This window comes from Myxocyprinus asiaticus, chromosome 33 (genome assembly GCF_019703515.2).
Source record: "Myxocyprinus asiaticus isolate MX2 ecotype Aquarium Trade chromosome 33, UBuf_Myxa_2, whole genome shotgun sequence".
Lineage (NCBI taxonomy): Eukaryota > Metazoa > Chordata > Actinopteri > Cypriniformes > Catostomidae > Myxocyprinus > Myxocyprinus asiaticus.
In genome coordinates this window covers 42,973,027-42,994,998 of record NC_059376.1, presented here as the reverse complement: position 1 = coordinate 42,994,998, position 21,972 = coordinate 42,973,027, and the positions used below count along the sequence as shown (strand labels likewise).

The 21,972-nt window shown below is 39.6% G+C and overlaps 1 protein-coding gene across 1 annotated transcript in view; it reads right to left on the bottom strand.

Moving 5' to 3' along the window:
* Nucleotides 1-806: 806 nt before the first annotated feature.
* The window catches only part of fbxl17 (F-box and leucine-rich repeat protein 17), a 370,606-nt gene continuing 349,440 nt past the window's right edge, over nucleotides 807-21,972 (bottom strand). The window contains exons 9-10 of the mRNA XM_051668507.1: nucleotides 13,633-13,775; nucleotides 807-2,278 (exon numbers count right to left, since the gene is read on the bottom strand). Coding sequence (XP_051524467.1) covers nucleotides 2,141-2,278; nucleotides 13,633-13,775 — 281 coding nt within the window. The 3' untranslated portion in view covers nucleotides 807-2,140. The remainder of the gene's footprint in view (nucleotides 2,279-13,632; nucleotides 13,776-21,972) is intronic.

Below are 21,972 nucleotides of genomic sequence, written 5' to 3'. Positions count from 1 at the left end.
CCACAAAGGACTACAACAGTCGTCCATTTGGTAAAGCGCATCGCTCACATGCTGATGGTAGTTGTAGTCCTTGATTAGCAAAATGCATTTTTGTGCAGTAGCTTCTAAACCCATGTTTGAGGTACGACTGTGTGTAATTTATGTTGCAGAACAAAACGTGAGTCACTTCAAGTAATTTTAACCACAGGTCTTATTTTACTTGTAATTAAAAAAATCCCTATATTCACCAAGTATGATATTCACGAGTTACTCCAAGATATTTAAAAATGTCTCTCTAAAGAATCATGGAATGACCATGGTACCCTTCCCCAAAAACATAGTAATACCTTGGCAGTTTTTGGTCAGAATATCACAATATGTGTGAGGAAGCCAAAGACACAGCTTACAGTACTTCCTCAGACATTTCCTTCACGATAAACAGGAAGTGCTGAAAGTAGTTTCACATTATAATGCAGCACAGATGTGCAGGCCCACATAGGATTTGTGGACTTTTACTGGCATTTGGGGGCAAAACTGCTTAGTTTAACTCATTTTAATTCCACAGAGCATACTACCACTTTTATTGGGAGCTGAAAGCGCTCTACATTAATAAACATATTTAATCAAGAATATTTATAAATGGCATTTAATAAATAAGCATGCAAGGAGTAAGTCATGTGTAAAACTTTATTAACGGCTGGCATTTCAAGTTTCTGAGTATAGATTTTATTACAGATGTGTCACATTCATGTGAAGTTTCTTGTTTGTATCTTTCAAAGCACATAAACACACAGCACACGATTGATTTAAATGACACCAGGAGCCAGTGAAGTAGAATTGTGTTTTTTAATTGACTCAAATCCCCAAGAACAGTAAAAGAGAACACTGTAACTAAAGTCTTCACGTGTGACAGTGTGAGCACTACAGGCATCAGCTATTATATACCATAGAAAAATACCCTGGTCATCTGAATGAGAAAACATCACAGGCAAGTTGTGAAACAGAAGAAGGGTAGATGAGTACAGTAACTAACCGCTCGACCTCAAACAGCTCTCATTGATTACATTCCAGGTGAATATACATCACAGCCTGACATCATCAAATATTCATAGGTTATGCAGAATTCCATATGGTGTACATACCTCGAGTTTTCTCAAAGAAACAAAACAAAACAATCCTACATCATCACTGTACTTCCAAACAACTCCAAACCACTGGTTACAGTATCACGAGAGTAAACGACATTATCTTCAAATGAAATCAACAACAGAAGGCATTACATATCTCGTCCCGTGTGTTTTAATCTATTTCTATATCACATAAACATATATGCTCTGATCAGTGCGGTTTGCTGCTGAAATATTCGGAATCAAAGACCGTCGGTAACGTTAACAATTGTGAGTCATGAGCGCATTCTTCAAAATAGTTACGTGGAAACATTCAGAGTCGAACTCGCTCTTGATGGAGTTTCCAAGCGTTAAACTCGACTTGCCAGAGAGTTTCATGGTCGATCAGCAAACTGTCTAAAACTGTTTCTCCAAACAGTCATGTGGAGTCTTTTTAGAGAGAGAGTCTTCTAATGGAAGTGCATCGTATTTAACTGAACACAGACTATTAACAAACTGAAAGGGTGAATCATAAAACCTGTCAGGAACACGTCTAACTGAAGAGATGAGAATTACAGTAGCTGATTTTTAGGGCCAGAATTCTCTTTATTGAATGCCAAAAAAATATGATATTAAAGTATTTAAACATCATGCTAGTGTTTGTTGCACTGCCTCTAACTGATGCTGATTTATGCTGACATATTGAGAGTCCAATAAAATTCAAGTAAAACATTCTGTGTGTGTGTGTGTGTGTGTGTGTGTGTGTGTGTGTGTGTGGGGGGGTGCATTTAATTGTCATGAAATAATGTCACAAAAATAGATAGGCTGAATCTTTTATCATATTTTTTTTTTTTTTTTCAGGTTTTGTGAGATTCACTCAATGCACTTCTGCATGTTACATCTGAATAACTCCTGCATGTTCACCGCTAGTGCAAATTCATGTTCATTTCAAACGGCGCCAGCACTGTATTGATGTTTCTGCTGCATAATGTTGTTTCTTAAAGGAAGGCGAAATAAACGCTATATCAATGATAATGATTCTGCAGCCGTGTGTGTTAGGATGCGGTGGACGTGTTGGGGCTCCAACCCATCTGATAGGCTCGCTCCAGCGTCCTCTTACAGTCCTGCATCACTGTACTGAACACAATGTGAGGATACTGCAGAACCAATCTCTCCACGGTCTCCTCGTTCACCTGCAACACACAGGATTGCTTTAATTTGACACTTTCACTTTTCCCTATGAAGGATCAAATTACATACAGAACATCAATCCTTCATAATTTACCAGACACTTAAAGGTGGTACTTTTTCCAAATCCAGATTTGCATTTGTCCTGACCAGCCCTGACACGGCGACATCGGCTCGACAAATGGCGTTAGTTTTGGAGCGGGACTATCTGTAATCTTTCATTCAACTGGTATATTTTGTTCCGCCTCTGAAATATTTTTTTTTGCATTTTTACTTACATGAAGCATTGCCAATAATGTAATCAGATTAAAAATGATGGGGAAATATAAAACTATTAATTTAAATACTTTGTTTATTTCTAAATATTCAGAAATACACAATTAAATAAGTAGTTTTGAGAGTGTAGGGACAGCGACTTTTTGGCACATTTTTTTTTCACGCTGCGGTTGATTGGTGGATCTTTCTCTGCTGGATCATGGGTAATGTAGTTCTATTAAACACAACTTTTTTTTTTATTTTTTATTATTAAGTTGAAATAACACACAGGATATAAAGAATAAACCATAGATTAACAACTTCTGAGATCACAGCAGATTTATACTTTCTCAGTAAAAATCAGTTCCCATACAGAGAAAATGAATAGGATTTTTACTTCCAGAACCAGACAGCTGCACTCTATTCCCTTTTAATAAAATCAAATCAAACCCTATATTTTCTTTCACTCTGAAAATGTCTGAAAGACACGAATGCCGTTTCATGCTGACTTTACTCTGACACACATTCTGAGAGTATACAGATGCTGTTCATGTTCTTTGAAATAATTACTGCTCTCTATCCTCAGGGAATCAGTTTAAACTTTCCACCTTTAACTTTCATCATGCACAATGTCAAGAGTGTCATTCTCATGTGGAGACACTGTTTAAATTGCCTCCGCTTTAATCAGTCATGCACTTTTAAAACATGTTAACACATGAACAGGTACACACACGCTAGCTCTTGAAATCCTTAAAGTCACAAGTAGGAATGCATGAACACACACACATACACGCACACGCACACACACACACACACACTAACACTCACACACACATACACATGCACACACTCTCACACACACACTCACACATACACACTCTCACACACACACACTCATGCACACACACTCACTCACTCACACACACATTCAAATCACACACACTCATGCGCACACACACACTCACTCACACATACACACACTCTCACTCACACACATACACATGCACACACTCACACGCACACACACACACACACACACACACACACACACACACACACACTCACTCACTCACTCACACACACACTCTCACTCTCTCTCTCACACACACACACACATACATACACACACTCTCACACACACACTCTCATACATACACACACACACTCATGCACACACACACACACACACTCACACTCATGCACACACACTCACACATACACACACACACACACATCTCTCTCTCACACACAAAACACTCTCACAAAAACACACTCTCACTCTCTCTCACACACACTCACACACATACACATGCACACACTCACACGCACACACACACTCACTCACCTCACACACACACTCTCACTCTCTCTCACACACACACACATACACACACTCACACATACACACACTCTCATACATACACACACTCTCATGCACACACACACACACTCACACTCATGCACACACACACACACACACACACTCTCTCTCTCACACACACACACACACACACAAAACACTCACAAAAACACACATACACGTACTCTCTCACACACACACACTCTCTCTCACACACACACAAACACACACACACACACACTCTCACTCTCTCTCACACATACACAAACACACACACACACACACTCTCACTCTCTCTCACACATACACAAACACACATACACACTCTCTCTCACACACACACACTCACACACACTCTCTCACTCTCTCTCTCACACACACACACACACACACACACACATCTCTCTCTCTCTCTCTCTCTCTCTCACACACACACACACTCACACACACTCAATGCAATGCTGTATTTAAGCACAATTATTTCACTAAATGATATTACAAAATCACAACTACCTGTACATTTTTTCAAATAAAATTCATGTCATTCATGTTAATAGCATAAACTGTAAATTACAATGCACCAAGTTTTAAAGGGTTAGAGGTTTGTTCAAATCACTAAAATTAAATATGTACAATAGCGATGCTTGCTTAACAAAAAGACAATACAATTGATGTCATTACTGCCAAAAAGGCAGACATTGTTGTCTTTAATTTCATGCAATGAGCCGTATCAGGAAATTGTAGTCAATGTGACGTCCAGCTACAACTTCTAGTTTTGCGAAGGATAATTCAACACATTGATTTGCTGAAAATTAAAAACAAATAAAAAACAAATCTGCCATCTCATTTGCGAGATGAAATCCAAACAAACTAAATTATCTGTGCATTGAATGTACTGACTTTCCAAAAACAACAAACTAATTGCAGACATATGCTTGTGAAATCTGAGTATATGGTTTTATGTAGGTTTATAATCAAACACAGATTCTGCAATGAATGTATTTTGCCAAGGACATGCATGCAGCGATATCACCCGAGATTTGATGCTCCATGTTTTACAGAGATCTCAATTGCAGGCCTAAATCTCCAGGACTATTCTTATTTTCTAATATAACTCAAAGACTTCAGCGTTTGGATCAGAGGACTTTGTAATATTATCTGACGAGTGATGTGCTGTTGTTTACTAGAACAGAAGGGATTTGCTCTGTGTGGTTCAGTACATGTCAAACATATTCTATTGCAGCTGATATGATGTCAAATGAAGCCGATTCACACTGGATATTCCCTGCTGAGCATTATGATGTTTCTTCATCGCATGCCATTGAACGTCTCTCTGATTACAGCGCATTACATTTGTAAAAACAACTGTTAACTACATAAAAAAAGTGTATTCTGCAGTTGAAGAACTGACATCCTAGCTCTTAAACATTTAAATGTATGAACAGTAAATCTAAACACACACGTTCCTTAGTAAAAATACGTAGTTTGATTGTTAATATAAAGGTTTGTTGAAGTTCTCAGACTTAATCAGCCACAGATTGACTCCGGCACTAAAGCTGCCTGCACTCAAACACGCTCAAAAATTGTCAGTAATAATAAAATAAAACATGTAATGCACAAACAGATTAAACCTGCTTGAAGTGATTGAGAATGGACTATTATTTAAAAAAAATGAGTTTCATAATATCATGCTGTAGTGAGCATTTTCTAAAGTTATCTCCAGTTTTGTAAATGTGATATTAATGGTGATATTTCATTTGGGAGAATGAATGGCAAAAGGGAAAATACGTGGGTGACATTTATATATGGTTGTTTTTTCAACTTGGGGCAGTTTTTGTCATTTTTGTTTTCTTTCTCAGGGGCGTCAGACCATCGGTAATGTTGGACCTGAGTAACGGGGCACTCACTTGAGGGGGGCCCACGTTAAGGCAAAGGCGGTACATTTATTCTCTGTGGCCATGAGCTGCACGGACCACTATCACTGTTGCACACCATCTACGTTTCAATTTGCAACTCCAACTTACATGCACATGCTCTCGCAAACACACATCTACACAACTAGCTCATAGATACACAAATCTCACTCATGGTAACTATAAAGAAATCCTTGTCATAACATAAAACAACATTTATTTTTATTTTTCTCCCCAATTTGGAATGCCCAATTCCCAATGCGCTCTAAGTCCTCATGGTGGCGTAGTGACTCATCTCAATCCGGGTGGTGGAGGATGAATCTCAGTTGCCTCCGCATCTGAGACCGTCAATCCGCGCATCTTATCACGTGGCTTGTTGAGCGCGTTACCGCGGAGACGTACCGCGTGTAGAGGCTTCACGCTATTCTCCGCAGCATCCACACACAACTCACCAAGCACCCCACCGGGAACGAGAACCACATTATAGTGACCACGAGGAGGTTACCCCATGTGACTCTACCCTCCCTAGCAACCGGGCCAATTTGGTTGCTTAGGAGACCTGACTGGAGTCACTCAGCACGCCCTGGATTCAAACTCGTGACTCCAGGTGTGGTAGTCAGATAAAACAACATTATTAACATTAAATGGAACTTGACACACAACTATAACCCCCAGTTACTTTTAAATGTTAATTAATAACATCCCCAAAACCTGCACAGACCTACCTAATTAATTATGCAATCACAACAGCCAATAGCAAGTCCCCAAGCAAAAACCACAACAGAAGTTGCAATATTTTTTCTATGAGTTTCAGTTTCACTTCTCTGACAGAATTAATAACTTGTATTGCTTGTCACTGATTTGCAAGGAAAACATCTGCTAAATAATTCCACTGTCACAGTGACAAAAATAAATAAATTCAGTTGGATGGTTTGTTTTTATAAGTATTTTGATAATAAATAAATTATAATTAGTTTAATAATATTTTTACATTTATTTTGGACCCTGTGTAAATGTCAGTTAGTAAGTACTGATTTGCTAAGACAACCTGGCACCCCCTCATTTCAGAGATCTTATGCTGACTTTGCCAACGCAAGATCTTGTAAATTATAACTTTTGTTTGTATGCAGTTTCTGTTTTACTGATTCATTGCTTGATTTAAATAATGTTTGAAAATAAAATAATGTGAATTATTTATAAATAATATAGCACAGTTAAATATTCATCTAAAATCATTTATATATATAACCCCCACCACAAACACAATTAATTTAGGGAGCCCTAAAATAGTTCTGTGCCCGGGCCCAACATTTGGTGCTGCGCCCGTTCATTCGGAAAGTCATGAAAATCCCCAGCACATCTCAACTTCTGTATAGTGTTTAATAGAATTCCGTGCTGGAAATGACGCTGATGGAAATGACATTTTTAACATTTTAGTACTAAAATGACTAAATAAACTATTTTGTCTTGCTGAGACTCATTTCATTCCATTTTATGCATCATAAATACACAGAATTAAATCATATTTTAATTATTATTAAATAATAATTTAGAATAATATAGAAATGGCGGCCAGTAAAAAGTGATATTTATCTAGATTTTTCTCTGTTTTGTCTCTTCACTGGCACTTTTGTCCACTTGGTTAACAAGTACGCTAACTTTTGAAAAAACGTAATTAGGGGCAAAATTGTTTGGTGTGCTGGAAATGACGCCACAGCTGTGGGAGAGTCGTATTTTTTATTTTATTTTATTTTTATTTTATTTTTTATTATTATTATTTGAAATAATTTTAACACAATAAATATTGAAATGATTAATTAATTTTAAACGTACTAATTTGTATTTCTATAATGGATATTAAAGTCAGGGACAAGGCTAAAACAGTAAAATCTATACATAAAAGGCATTTGGAAAGTACCAAAAATAAATGATGACGAACTGGAACTTCTAGGTCAGAATTATTATTATTATTATTCTGTTCGTTTGAATAAAAATCAACCCTCTGGGACATGAAATTGGATCTCAAAAATCACTAATATAAATTCAAACGTTTGGACACATCTGCACATTTTTTTTTTTTTTTGGAGGGGGGGGGTTCCCCTTTTTCTCCCGATTTGGAATGGCCAATTCCCAGTGCACTTTTTAAGTCCTCGTGGTGGCGTTTTTTCGGGTGGCGGAGGATGAATTCCAGGATGAATCCCAGTTGCCTCTGCGTCTGAGACCATCAATCCATGCATCTTATCACGTGGCTTGTTGAGCGCGTTGCCACGGAGACATAGCGCGTGTGGAGGCTTCACTATTTCCACCGCGGCATCCACGCACAACTCACCACATGCCCCACCGAGAACGAACCACTTTATAGTGACCACGAGGAGGATACCCCATGTGACTCTACCGTCCCTAGCAACCGGGCCAATATGGTTGCTTAGGAGACCTGGCTGGAGTTACTCAGCACGCCCTGGGATTCGAACTAGCGAACTCCAGGGGTGGTAGCCAGCGTCTTTACCACTGAGCTACCCAGACCCCCTACATCTGCACATTCTTTATATACCTGGTTTTACCTTTTCTCCATAACTTCATCAGCATTTAAATTAATGCTACCATGATCAATAAAAAAAACACACAGACACTTCCGTTGAATTAAATTACATTTACTGAGTGCTTTCTATGGTGCAAGGCATAGTGCTGAGTTTTGTGAATAAATCACAATCTATCATGAGCATAATTTACAAAGAAATGATTGACAGTTGCTATTTTAGTTCTTAAAGTGCTTGGCTGAACTGGTTTGCTGTAGTTTATGAATAAAATGCAGGTTTTTGCACTGAATAAATGAAGTGAATTCGCTCTTGTGCGTTTGGTTCTCTCTGAAACTGAACTGTGTATATTCTTAAAAAAATCGGATCTCTCTTAACATTGTTTTCAGTTCTGCGTTAAAAACTCTCTTTCCTTCTCTTCCTCCTCTGGTAACATCATAATGCTCCTCTGCCGTTTGACATTGTTGTTTTTGTCTCATTTCTCGCTGATGCTGTTCAAATCACTCAATTCTACTCATATTTATTCACATTCTAATGGACCTGAGCTGTTTAGATGGATATTCAAAAGTGAAACGCTCCAATTAGGAGATCCAAACCCTTCTCAGCGATGAGCTGTTCTCTCCTCAAGGCAAATTGTTACTGGGGAAAAAGTGTGATAAGCTGTGTTGAGCTGCTGTAGGAAGGACACGGTGGTCTGTTTTGGATTTCTTTCGAGACCAAACATTGTGAGGTGTTTTGCTGAGGGAGAACAGACCTGTGAGAGCGAATGTAAATCTCAAAGCGAACTTTCACAGGTTGTGTGAATTGACCTGTAAACACATGACTGAAATGAGCTGGAGTTTCCCACCAACAGTGTAAAACTCTCCAGATATAAACCCAAAAACACATTACAACCCGTTTCCACTGAGAGACTAATTGCAACTGCTTCAAGATCAGAACATGCTCCAGTGTTTCCAGCATGATCTCATCAAGTTTACGTGAACATGACAACATTTTTGCAATAAAAAATGTGCATGCTGCAGAACACGTTTGGCTGCAGTTTTGCAGTGAAATGTCCAGCTGGGGGCGCCAAAAGCAAGTGAAATAGTGTCAGATGCGGTTTTAAGGTGAATTTTAGGTGGATGTTTTTAAAACATACCTTCTAAACGATAAAACTTTTGCTTGAATCTAACCATTAGTGTTTTAAAATGCAGAAGCGAAACGAAAAATCAAATTTCCTGAAGCAACCACCTCATTTCGTGCGGTTTCCATGACTCTGTAATGTCCATCAGGAGAGCTACCGCACAAGCTAATCACATTGGAATAAGGGTATATGTGTAGGTGGGTCTGTAATACAAGCATTAAAATGTATCGTTTTTCAAAAGATGCATCAGAGTAAAAGTGTGTTGATATCATAAAATAGCAGGTTCTGAGAAATAGAGAGAAAAATAAGGATTTATAAAGTCATAATCAGCCATTAAAGTCATGATTTGAGTGAAAGTGAATAAAACACACAGTTGTTGTAGCGCCTCTAGTGTTCATCTCTCCTGGAAACTGCCGGGAATTTTACCTGGAGACACGTTTAACGAGTTTTGCAAAAATGTATATAGAGTCACGTTTTCAATATGAGACCAGGTTGCGTGTTCAGGAGTAACTAACTTAAACTATCACAACTTCTTTTTCCAAAGAGTAAAACATTCCTCTTTTTAATCAGTATCTTTGTCTTGTTTTCCAGTAAAAATAGGGTCATGGTAGGGACATGATGCAAGAAGGACATTATTTAAAATGTTGATGTTAAGAATGCAAGAAAGTATAGTGTCTATAAGCACAATATTTCCTCACGAGTCTCATTTTCTGTTCTTCTGCCCCATTTTTACTAGTGCTATTTTGATCACGAAGGTCTAATTTCATTTCCTGTATTTTATAGATGAAACATGCTTTTCCTTTCTACCCCAATGTTCTTCTTCAATGTGCAAAATAAAACATGTATTGGCTAAATGTATGCTTTACATAGTGTGCAGAAAATATGAAATTTGTTAAACATGGAAACATCCTTGCACTCATTTTGATGAGATGCTTGCTCGACTCTCTCACACATGCCTGTGTCATAGAAACACACACATACTAGACATGTGACTGATATTTTCTGCTCACTGTATCTTTATAAACTTTACAGATGAATGTATTAAAATCATACCGCAAGTTTTTTTTTTTTTTTTTAAATCGTCGTGCAGCCCCACTGGCCACCACTAAATTCTTGTTTTTGGGTGGGGGGGATTTTTCCCTTTGTTCTCCCAATTTGGAATGCCCAATTCCCAATGCACTTTTAAGTCCTCGTGGTCGCATAGTGATTCGCCTCAATTTGGGAGGCGGAGGACTGTCAGCTGCCTCCGCGTCTGAGACCGTCAATTCGCGCATCTTATCACGTGTTGAGCGCGCTGCCTCGGAGACATAGCGAGTGTGGAGGCTTCACGCTATTCTCCGTGGCATCCACGCTCAACTCACCACGCGCCTCACTGAGAACAAACCATATTATAGCGACCACGAGGAGGTTACCTCATGTGACTCTACCCTCCCTAGCAACCGGGACAATTTGGTTGCTTAGGAGACCTGGCTGGAGTCACTCAGCATGCCCTGGGATTCGAACTAGCGAACTCCAGGGGTGGTAGCACCACTAAATTCTTAATTTGGGATGGCAATCAGTTGTTTGTGCAGTTGTACTAGCATTTTAAAATCCTGCACCTTTAATTCACCACTTACCTGGCACAGTCACAAAAATTCAAAGGTGTGCTCCTCAAGATGGCACTTACTGCCCGTACAAGCAGAATCTTCCATTGGGCCGCATACAAAACTCGTCTTTTTTATTTAGTCTTAGATAGGATACATTTGTACACAAAGTATGCTTGTTTAAATCTATTAGTTTAAATGATTGGACCTAAGATACAAATGGAAATCTGCCCTTGTAATCTCCAGAGAGTGGCTGTGTCTCGTTTGGAGGTCGCATTTGTCGTCCGCATACATCACTGTGGCTGTCTCGTTTCAGAAAAGCGAGTAGGACACTTCGAATGCAGCCTTCGAATGCAACCTTTTTCACGGGAATTTGGAGGATGCATGAGGTGTATCCTTCGTGGGCACTCACAACCCACAATTCTTTGCTTCAACGGAATTGTCAAAAAAAAAAAAATGGCATCAATTTGCCCGTAAATATGACGTTCAAACGCAAGGAATGCTAATTCCCAAGTTGAAGTACCTCAGTAGATGGGTGCAGAGTATATAATATGTATAATTATATTAATATATTATTAAAATAAAATGTTAGACTAAATATATTTTCTTTTCTCTTTACATCATTATAACTCTCCTAAAATGTATCTCATACATTCCCTTCCAAAGAGAATTTGTTACCTTCTCACTCAAAGCACTAGTGCTTATTAAAGAGTGCCGTGCTGTCATAGCAACCATGTTACATTCCATTCCATTTGTCCTACGAAGGCCGTCTTGTTTAAACGAGGCTTGTTTAAAGTACAACGCCTTTTATGCGCCACTTCAGAAGACGTTGGACAAGAATTTACACATGAATAATTATACTGACAATTGTGAATAGCCATTAAAATAGTGAAAGTAGTAAAAGTGGTAAATAAATAAAAAGTGTCCTGACCCTCCCCTTTTCTCCCAATTTGGAATGCCCAATTCCCACTAATTAGTAGGTCCTCGTGATGGCGCGGTTACTCACCTCAATCCGGGTGGCAGAGGACAAGTCTCAGTTGCCTCCGCTTCTGAGACCGTCAATCTGTGCATCTTATCACGTGACTCGTTGTGCATGACACCGCGGAGACTCGCAGCATGTGGAGGCTCATGCTACTCACCACATGCCCCACCGAGAGCGAGAACCACTAATCGTGACCACGAGGAGGTTACCCCATGTGACTCTACCCTCCCTAGCAACCGGGCCAATTTGGTTGCTTAGGAGACCTGGCTGGAGTCACTCAGCACACCCTGGATTCGAACTCACAACTCCAGGAGTGTTAGTCAGCGTTAATACTCACTGAGCTACCCAGGTACCGGTCAGGACACTTTTGGTTTTCTAAAAGCAGATAGGGACATGCCCCTGTCATCCCTACTTAAACCTACGCCTATGATGTACATGCACTGTTCAACATTGTTAGTAGATAAAATATATAAAGTGATTTTCAAACATTTTTAAACTGTACTTTCTAGTAGTTTACAGAGCAAAAACATAAAAAGCTAAAACAGATTTTGTAGAAATCATTTTTTAATCTTGCGGCTATGTATTTACAGTAAATATCACCGTTCAAGTTTAATAAAGTCAACCTAATAGTGATTATTGTTCTTTTATTCCAAAACACTCTTTGTTATTTGTTTAACAAAAATATGTCTGAATAAATGATCAATTATACCATGTAACATTTATGAAGATTATGCCCTCTCAGATAGCTTCAATATAGGCTATTAATATCATGTAACGTAGGGAACTTCTAGGATTACTAGTTTAACTACTTTAAACTATGAGTATCTTAAAGCTCGAAAAACTACAGTTCAAAGTGACAAAAACATTGTGTTGGCAACCAAACCTGCAGTGGAAAACGCTTGTTCTTGGACAGTGAAGGTTTGTTAAAGTGGCCAGATTTCTCTTTGATAAGAAGAAATGCGCTTTCTGGCATTCTTCTCTCACTTCATGGCGTCACATCAAAGACTCGTCCAGAGAGAAGCGTAAATGAATTGATTATTTGTGTTGGTTTGGATCAATAGTGTTCTTTCAGCCGAACCTCATTTGGCCGGAGGGCAGAACAGAGCGATCTGTGATGTGTGTCCCCAGAACACAGCTAAATGAATGGAAATGCCTCAAATTCCACTCAAACTGAAACTTTAACATGTGTTTGAAATGGAAAATCGTGACATGAAAGGGAGTATGTGACTGTATTAGACTGTTTAGAAAGTGAATAATATGAAAGCAGCAGTGTTGAGCGCTCAGAGTTATCTGCTTCCACAATGTAAATGAGATTATTAAAACATGGGAGAATTAACAGCATGTAAAGGTGATTTGGCGTTGTGCGTTTGTGTCGAACGCATCCATATGAGCTTGTGGTTTAAAGAGTATCCATACCGTAGCCTAATGGTGACCCCTCTCACCCTGGGGAAAACAAGCTCTTTCTGTGAGAGCCACAAACAGCATGTGTTTCATCTTCTCACAGCTCCAGAATAACACTGACACAGAATATCTAACCATATGACTAAGCTTTAAAAACTTTATTCAGCACTGTGAGGGGAGCTCACATGTCATGATGTGTTATCTTCACCTTATCACAACGCATCAGTCCCAGGTAACGCAGAGATTTGCTGCTCTTGGCGATCTGTGTGGCGCCCTGGTCTGTTATCTCCTTACACCAGCCTGCGTCCACCGTCTCTATAGTGCTGCTGTACTGACCAATGGCAATCAGCGCTGAAGAGAGAGAGAGAGAGAATGAGGTGGTTAGACTATAGTAGTACGCAGCTCTCTGGAATACTTGTATCTGATTGGTCAATCGTGCTGAGATTTCTGAATATTGTGCCACATCCAGGGATTAAAACATATCAGTATGTATTGTACTATAAGTCAACTTTCCTACTTCTCCAATCAGTGTGCAATCTCTACAGCTCAGATCAATATTTCATGTGCATTTATTTATTCAGCAAGTAGACATATAATAAGCTGGATAATGAGCAGTCAGATGGTAATTTTCGCAAAATAAACACAGACAGAACTCTGACGCAAACCGGAGGATTTCGATTTCTTTCTTTTCTCAATATACAATCATTTAAACTCAAATCAATATTTCACGTGCATTTGTTTATCTATTTGGCAAATTGTCATGTAATATGCAAAACAATGTGCAGTCAGACACTCATTTTCGCAATTTAAGCAAATGTGGAATTCAGCTGTTTCTGGAGACAGGCAAGTAGTCGTGTAATAAGCAGGATAATGAGCAATCTGTCATTTTTGCAAGTTAAACACCATCAGATCTAAGACACAAACTGGAGGTGGAATTCAGTTGTTTCTAGAGACTCTGCAATCTCTCTCTTCTCACATAATAACATAATTTGCCTTGAAAATTAATATTTAATGTCCATTTATTTATTATTTTGGCAAGTAATTGTGTAATAAGCAGGATAATGAGCAATCTGTCATTTTTGTAAATTAAACACCATCAGATCCAAGACACAAACTGGAGGTGGAATTCAGTTGTTTCTGGAGACTCTGCAGTCTCTCTCTTCTCAAAAAACAACACATTTAGTAATGCAAATAAATATTTTATGCATGCATTTATTTATTTGGTAAGTAGCCGTGCAATAAGCAGGATAATTAGGACTACCCTGTCTGGGTTTATATTGCGATAATCACAGACTGACTGTAGATTATCCCTAACATGTTAACATTTTAGATACTCGGGTCAAATCATATGGAATGAAATTTTACTTAATCTTATGAAATTAAAACATAGTCTAAAATTTCATTTATTTATTAAAACTCAGCTGCAAAAAGGCTTTCTGTTGTTAAACAGATGAACACATCAACACATGACCATCCACATTTACACATTAACGACACCTGTTGGCTGATCAAAAACTGGCTCATCCAGTCACAGTGAGGTAACAAGTGTGAAAGTGTGTGAACGCTTGACTTCAGCATCATGTCTGAGTGAACAGATGCATCTGAAAAAATGAAAGGTGCAGATAAACATCAGACTGTCATCATGAGGCGGATCAAGTGTGTTTATGGATGTTAATTTCGATATTCTCACATGACACAACATTCCTGCGGAATCAGGAAAACCTCAAAAACCTTTGGAATATTCACACTACAGCAGATGACAAAAAGTGTCAAGAGTGGGAGCATACATCCCCATATATGGGAGCTATAATGATATCTGTTGCTGAGCTGATGAAGTGTGTGAGTGTTTGTATGAAAATAATGAGACTTTTCATTCAAGTTGACATGGAATCAGAATTGACCCTATTTTATTTTATTAATACATGCTACTGGTCTTATTATGAATGATTCATCCATGCAGTTTTTGTTATTTTATAAACATTTTCGACCTCGTAATCTTTAATCAAAATGTCATAACTTGCTCTTTGGGTGATATGACTGACTCTGATGATGTATGTAAGTGCTCGTCAGTTTTAACTCCGCCCCTTCAAGAGTCCTTCATGTAAACAAACCTGGCTTCAGAGCAGCTGATACAGTAATGAAGAGTTGTTTCCCTAACAAAACCCTGTTCCCATTTTGAAGAGGGAAAAATGGCAAATCTGTGGTTGTGTTTGAGGCATTTCGTGCGTGAATGCTTCCAGAGGTGATCGCTTCAGAGTGGAGAAAGTGGCAGGAGTTTATTCATATTTTTAATGCATGCATCTTTTGGAGGTATCTTGGCATGCACAGCACGATTAAGTGTTCTTTTTTCCCTTAAATTTAGTGTATTGTGATTCAAAACGTTGTAACGTGATTTTTTACTCGCTCGTTTCTCAGCGGCTACTTTTATTTGGCCATTAAGTTTCATACTGTACATCAATAGACTAATTTCACGATCCTTCAGGGCTGTGTAATTGATCAAAATAACATCAAAATGGCAATATGGTCATATGTGATTATTAAACTGCAAAAGGCAGCGACAGAGTCTGTGCACTTCAGAATAAACCGGGACACGCTGATCTATGCATGCGCAGGGCTGATGAGCATGTGTATTTAGCGCTTTTGGAGCAGTTTACATGCATTGTGACAGAAAATTACTGCAGGTTCAAGTCTTCGTGCAATTCCGAATATTAGTCACAGCTATAAGGTTATTATACATATCCACAAACGCGGAACAGCATAATAGAAAAGCAGTTCAACCTGATGCAGAACTGACTGTCAAACACACTTTCAACATAAAAGCTCCTGGATATAATTTTTGTAGCTATATCGCCCCGCCCAAGTCACAAGTTCCGTTTCATGCCGGCTTTAAACACTCTATGGTTAAGAATATTAACTCTGTCTTATGTGCATATTTCTTGTTTTAGATGAGCACACTTGTAAAATCCAAGAACAATATTGTACCTGACAATTCAAAATGAACACAGATTGAGGTAAAGTTGAACCTTTTGAAATCTCTAACAGTAACATCATGAAACATGAAAGGAATATTACGTTACATTTAGATTCGTCCCTCCTTTACTTTTAAAAAAAAGCAAAAATCACGGTTAAAGTGAGGCACTTACAACAGAAGTGAATAGGGCTTTTAAAACATACACTGTTTCAAAAGTATTGCCACAAGATGTAAACAATACACATGACAACATGACTTTAATGTGATAAAATCTGGGATTTACTGGCTTTGCGGCATTTACCAGATTAAAGGGTTTACAGCAGTATGTCATCATGACAACAACATTATTAAATTGGCTATAACTTTACACAGAACATTTTAGTAAGTGATTTTATCACACTAAAATCATGTTAACACACTGTAACAGATAAAGGTGGGCAAGGAGGAGGCGGGAACCGGCTGAACAGTAAACATAAACTTTAATGATATAAATTAACTTAAAACAACATAAAACATAAGGACACAGACACACATGCAACATGGCCCCTTGCGTCTTCCTTATCTCGCTCTCCCGCTGATCAGCTGATTCAGCACCGGCCGTGCTCCATCACGGCCCAGCCACGCCCTCCTCCTCGTCACACTCCACCCCCGCCTGATTCAGGCTGGGGCGCCACCCATTTCTTGGGGGTGTGGGGTGGAGACGCTGCCCTTCTGGCCGTTCTGTCAGCCGATGGCCCACCCCAACTCCTGTGAACCTGGGGGAGAGACGAGAGGAGGCATGGGGAGAGGGAAAGGGCGAGCAAGGACACAGAGGGAGAGAGAGAGAGGAGAGAGAGAGAAGAACTTGCTCGCTGGCTCCCGGACGTGTTGTCGCCGATCCATAACAGCTCCTCTGCCCCCTGGCGGATGCCAGCTCGCTCCTCCCCCGGCGGACGGCAGTGAGTCCTCCGGCCCCTGGCGGATGGAATCGCTCCTCCCCTTCTCAGCAGACGGCAGCGGTTCCTCCGGCTCTCCGCGGCTGGCAGAGACCCCTCCGTCCCCAGGCAGACGGCCGCAGCTGCTCCCCTGGCGGATGGCAGCGGTGAGGACTCCACGACAGCGCATCCCTCCTCCCTCCCGGGTTTCGGCACCACTGTAACAGTCTAAGGACGGGCAAGGAGGAGGCGGGAACCGGCTGAACAGTAAACATAAAACATAAGGACACAGACACCTCTCTCTCTCTCTCGAACCGGCATCTCCGGCCACACCTTATCTCGCTCACACGCTGATCAGCTGATTCAGTGCTGGCTGTGCACCATCGCGGCCCGGCCACGACCTCCTCCTCGTCACACACACATATTGTTTATGTCTTGTGTCTATACGTTTGAAACAGTGAGTATTTTAACGCTTATGGATTGACCCCATTGACTTCCATTGTAAGTGTCTCACTGGAACCTGTATTTCTGCTCAAGAGAGAAATATGTGGGGGATAATCATCATTATAATCACAAATACTGTCTACTGAGTTCAAACTGCATTGAAACTGGAAAATTCATTTAAATGCTTTCATGTGATGCATTTCTGAGTGAAAAAGGATATTCAGTGATAAACAATGTAAGTCAAGATTTGGTTTTATACAGAAGGATTTGATTGGTTTGTGAAATGTAATGCAATGAAATCATTGGTTAATATTATTTTGTCTCTTCCAGACGGCCGAGGTTACATCATTTCATTTTACACCAGCATACCGTGGTTCCAGCACTGTCATGTGTTTAAAGTGATGACATCTGAGCATATGAAACTCTATCTTCTGCGCCATATGTCGTGTGCTCTTATGGTAATCATTAAACTGTCACTATGATGGTGTGCCCATTTCAACATCCCCAAATGCAGCAGCATTCCAAAGAACAAGAACATTCTACACTGATAGGCACCATAAAAATAAGTTCAGCACTCATCTGTCTGCTTCAGAATATATGGCTCTCTAGAAAAAGATCATTTTTTAAGGGTCTAATATTTGGAAAATTCTGAGACAGAGATCTCAAACCAATAATACTCCTACCAACACACCATGAGCTGTGTGCCAGAGAGACAGAGACTTAAAGAAATAAATGTGTTTTGACTTTGTGTTGGCATGTCTAGTGTGTCTTTACCAGGACCTATAGCCAGGTTTCTCTAAAGACGTTATCATTCTAAAGCCAGACGTGATTTTATTTCATCCCCTTTTCTCCCAATTTGGAATGCCCAATTCCCACTACTTAGTAGGTCCTCGTGGTGGCGCGGTTACCTCAGTCTGGGTGGTGGAGGACAAGTCTCAGTTGCCTCCACTTCTGAGACCGTCAATCCGCACATCTTATCACGTGACTCGTTGTGCATGACAACGCGGAGACTCACAGCATGTGGAGGCTCATGCTACTCTCCATGATCCACGCACAACTTACAACACGCCCCATTGAGAGCGAGAACCATTAATCATGACCACGAGGAGGTTACCTCATGTGACTCTACCCTCCCTAGCAACCGGGCCAATTTGGTTGCTTAGGAGACCTGAATGGAGTCACTCAGCACGCCCTGGATTCAAACACATGACTTCAGGGGTGATAGTTAGCGTCAATACTCACTGAGATACACAGGCCCTCCAGACGTGATTCTTAAAAGATGATTGCTCCAAAACCTGATGAGCTGCCTTTCTTTTTTGTGTCTGCATAAGCAGCGAACTTCTAAGGCAGCATCTAATTATCTCATTTGGAAAATCCTACACAAAGTAGTGCAATGGAGACTTGAATCACAACTGAGTCAAATAAAGATGATAATAATAAAGCATGTTGCTAAGCTAACATCACAATACTGTGATAAGAATACACATACATAAATTAGATTAAAAATGTGTATTGATACCTTTTCAGTTATTAACCTCTTAAACTCTATGGACTTGCCGGCGGCTCCACGAACTAAGATTACACTTAAAACATTTAAGCCCCTGGATACATAGGTCAGGCATCTGTGGTACCTTTTGAAAGCATAGAATCTGAACTTTTCATAGAACACCATCACTTCTGTATTTTTATGTAAAATAACAAAATCAGGTCTGAAAATATACGTTGCAAATAAGCGCCACCTAAAGGTAATGTGATAGAAATATTAATATGAATATAAAAGTATTTCGCAGAGCACTTAAAATGACAAGTTATATATCGAATGAAAGCTCTTGTTCTCAGGCATGCGACTGTACAGTTTATTTTGTTGTCCTCGTACCACAGTTTGAAAGATTTTCAAAAGAATCACAAAATGAAATATGCTTTCTGCAAGATATCAAATACAACGTCTCTTTTATGCACCGATCACTGCTGCTGCAAGCCCCAAATAGCTACTGAGTTTATATCTGATTTTACCTGAGGAAGTTTTCTAGAAAATGAGCCTGTCAGCTTGCTTGTGTAAATAATCTAATGTTATATTTTAGATGTCCAGAACAAAGTGTGCAGTCCAGCAAGAAAATGCATACTAAACAAATCATTGGATAATGTTATCAACTACTGATATATAACATCGCAAAGAGGAGGGTTTCAGCTTTTTAATGACATCTAGATTGAGCTTCTAGTCCACTCAGAGGCCAAGATAGTCAATGAAATGATAAGGGTGGTGCATAAACTGAAAATTAGACTGAATGTCTATGGACGAGCACATCTGTGAGGACTAGGATGTGGCAGAGCACCACCTACATTTCAGGACTGTATATTGTGATAGAGAAAAAAATATTTTTCAGATCTTTCTGTCTTTTGGGGGGGGGGGGGGGCTTCATGTGTGGAGGCTTCACGCTATTCTCCGCGGCATCCACGCACAATTCACCACGTGCCCCACCGAGAGCGAGAACCACATTATAGCGACCACGAGGAGGTTACCCCAGGTGACTCTACCCTCCCTAGCAACCGGGACAATCTGGTTGCTTAGGAGACCTGGCTGGAGTCACTCAGCATGCCCTGGATTCAAACTCGTGACTCCAGGGATGGTAGTCAGCGTCAATACTCTCTAAGCTACCCAGACCCCCATGATAACATTATTTTAAACTCCATACAAGTACCTGTATACTGCACTATATTTCCTATACTCGCGCACACGCGCGTGTGTGTTTGTGTTTAGTTTCACCTGTGTCTGTACAGCACAGCAACATGAAACCCCACACACCAAAAATTACTTCCTAAAAAAACAAATTAATCATCTAAAAAATAAATGAACTAAATAATTAATTAATGAATAAATAAATTAATGTTATAAACAAAGTGGCCATGCTGCATTGCAAATTGATGTGCATACATTGTTTTGAAACTTCCTGATGAAGAGCTCACTGATATTCTCATGCGTGCTGCAGACGAGCAGTTAAATGCAGATGTTTCCTACCAAACAAAAAAGCAACGCAATATCCCATTATGAGCTGAAAAACACCATCAAATGAAAGTATGCACTAATATTCAAACAGCAGCTCGTGTGCTCACACTAAAGCTTTTATCAGATAAATGAGACAAACACTGACTACAAACAAATAAATCGCTGCTTTTCTATTCTCCTTCTGCATTTGCTTTAAAAGGAAAGTACAGCCAAAAATGTATATTCTGTCATGTACCCTTTTATTTCACTGAACACAACAGGAGGTGTTTGGAAGAATGTTCATACTGCTCAAAAAACACTATAAACGTATAATAAATGTAGTCTATATGACTCGTGTGCTGTATTCCAAGTCTTCTGAATACATATGATACTTTCGTGTGAGGAAAATAGTGAAATGCAGGTTTTTGGAAAAATGAACACTAGAGGTGCTGACTATCACTTTCAGTTAGGTTTAGGTTTAAGGTTTAGGGTATGGAGGTTGGTTTTGTTGATTTGAAACTCAATAGAGGTTTAACCTTAAAAACAGAAGATCAGGCTCCAAAAGTCTGTCTCTGTAAAACTAGCAATGAAGAAATTCAGGCCACAAAATTAGCCTGAAGAAAACAAAAGAGAGAATTCATGCATGTGGTTTCTTATTTTCTATGAGAATAGCTCCGAAAAGAGCAAGAACTAAAATCATTATTACTGAAGAAACAAACACATGGAACGTTGCTTTCAAAAACACAGTTAATAACTGGAGATGTTTATTAAATGACCAGAGAGAGAGAGAGAGAGAGAGAGATAGCGATAGATAGATAGATAGAGAGAGAGAGACAGACAGAGAGAGAGAGAAAGGAAAGAAATAGAGAGAGAGAGGAAAGAGATAGAGAGAGAGAGAGAGAGAGAGGAAAGAGAGAGAGAGGAAAGAGAGAGAGAGAGAGGAAAGAGAGAGAGGAAGGAGAGAGAGAGAGAGATAGAGAGAGAGAGAGAGAGAGAGAGAGAGAGAGAGAGAGAGACAGAGAGAGAGAGAAAGGAAAGAAATAGATAGAGAGAGAGAGAGAGAGAGAGGAAAGAGATAGATAGAGAGAGAGACAGACAGAGAGAGAGAGAAAGGAAAGAAATAGATAGAGAGAGAGAGAGAGAGACAGAGAGAGAGAGAAAGGAAAGAAATAGAGAGAGAGAGAGGAAAGAGAGAGAGAGAGAGACAGAGAGAGAGAGAGAAAGGAAAGAGATAGA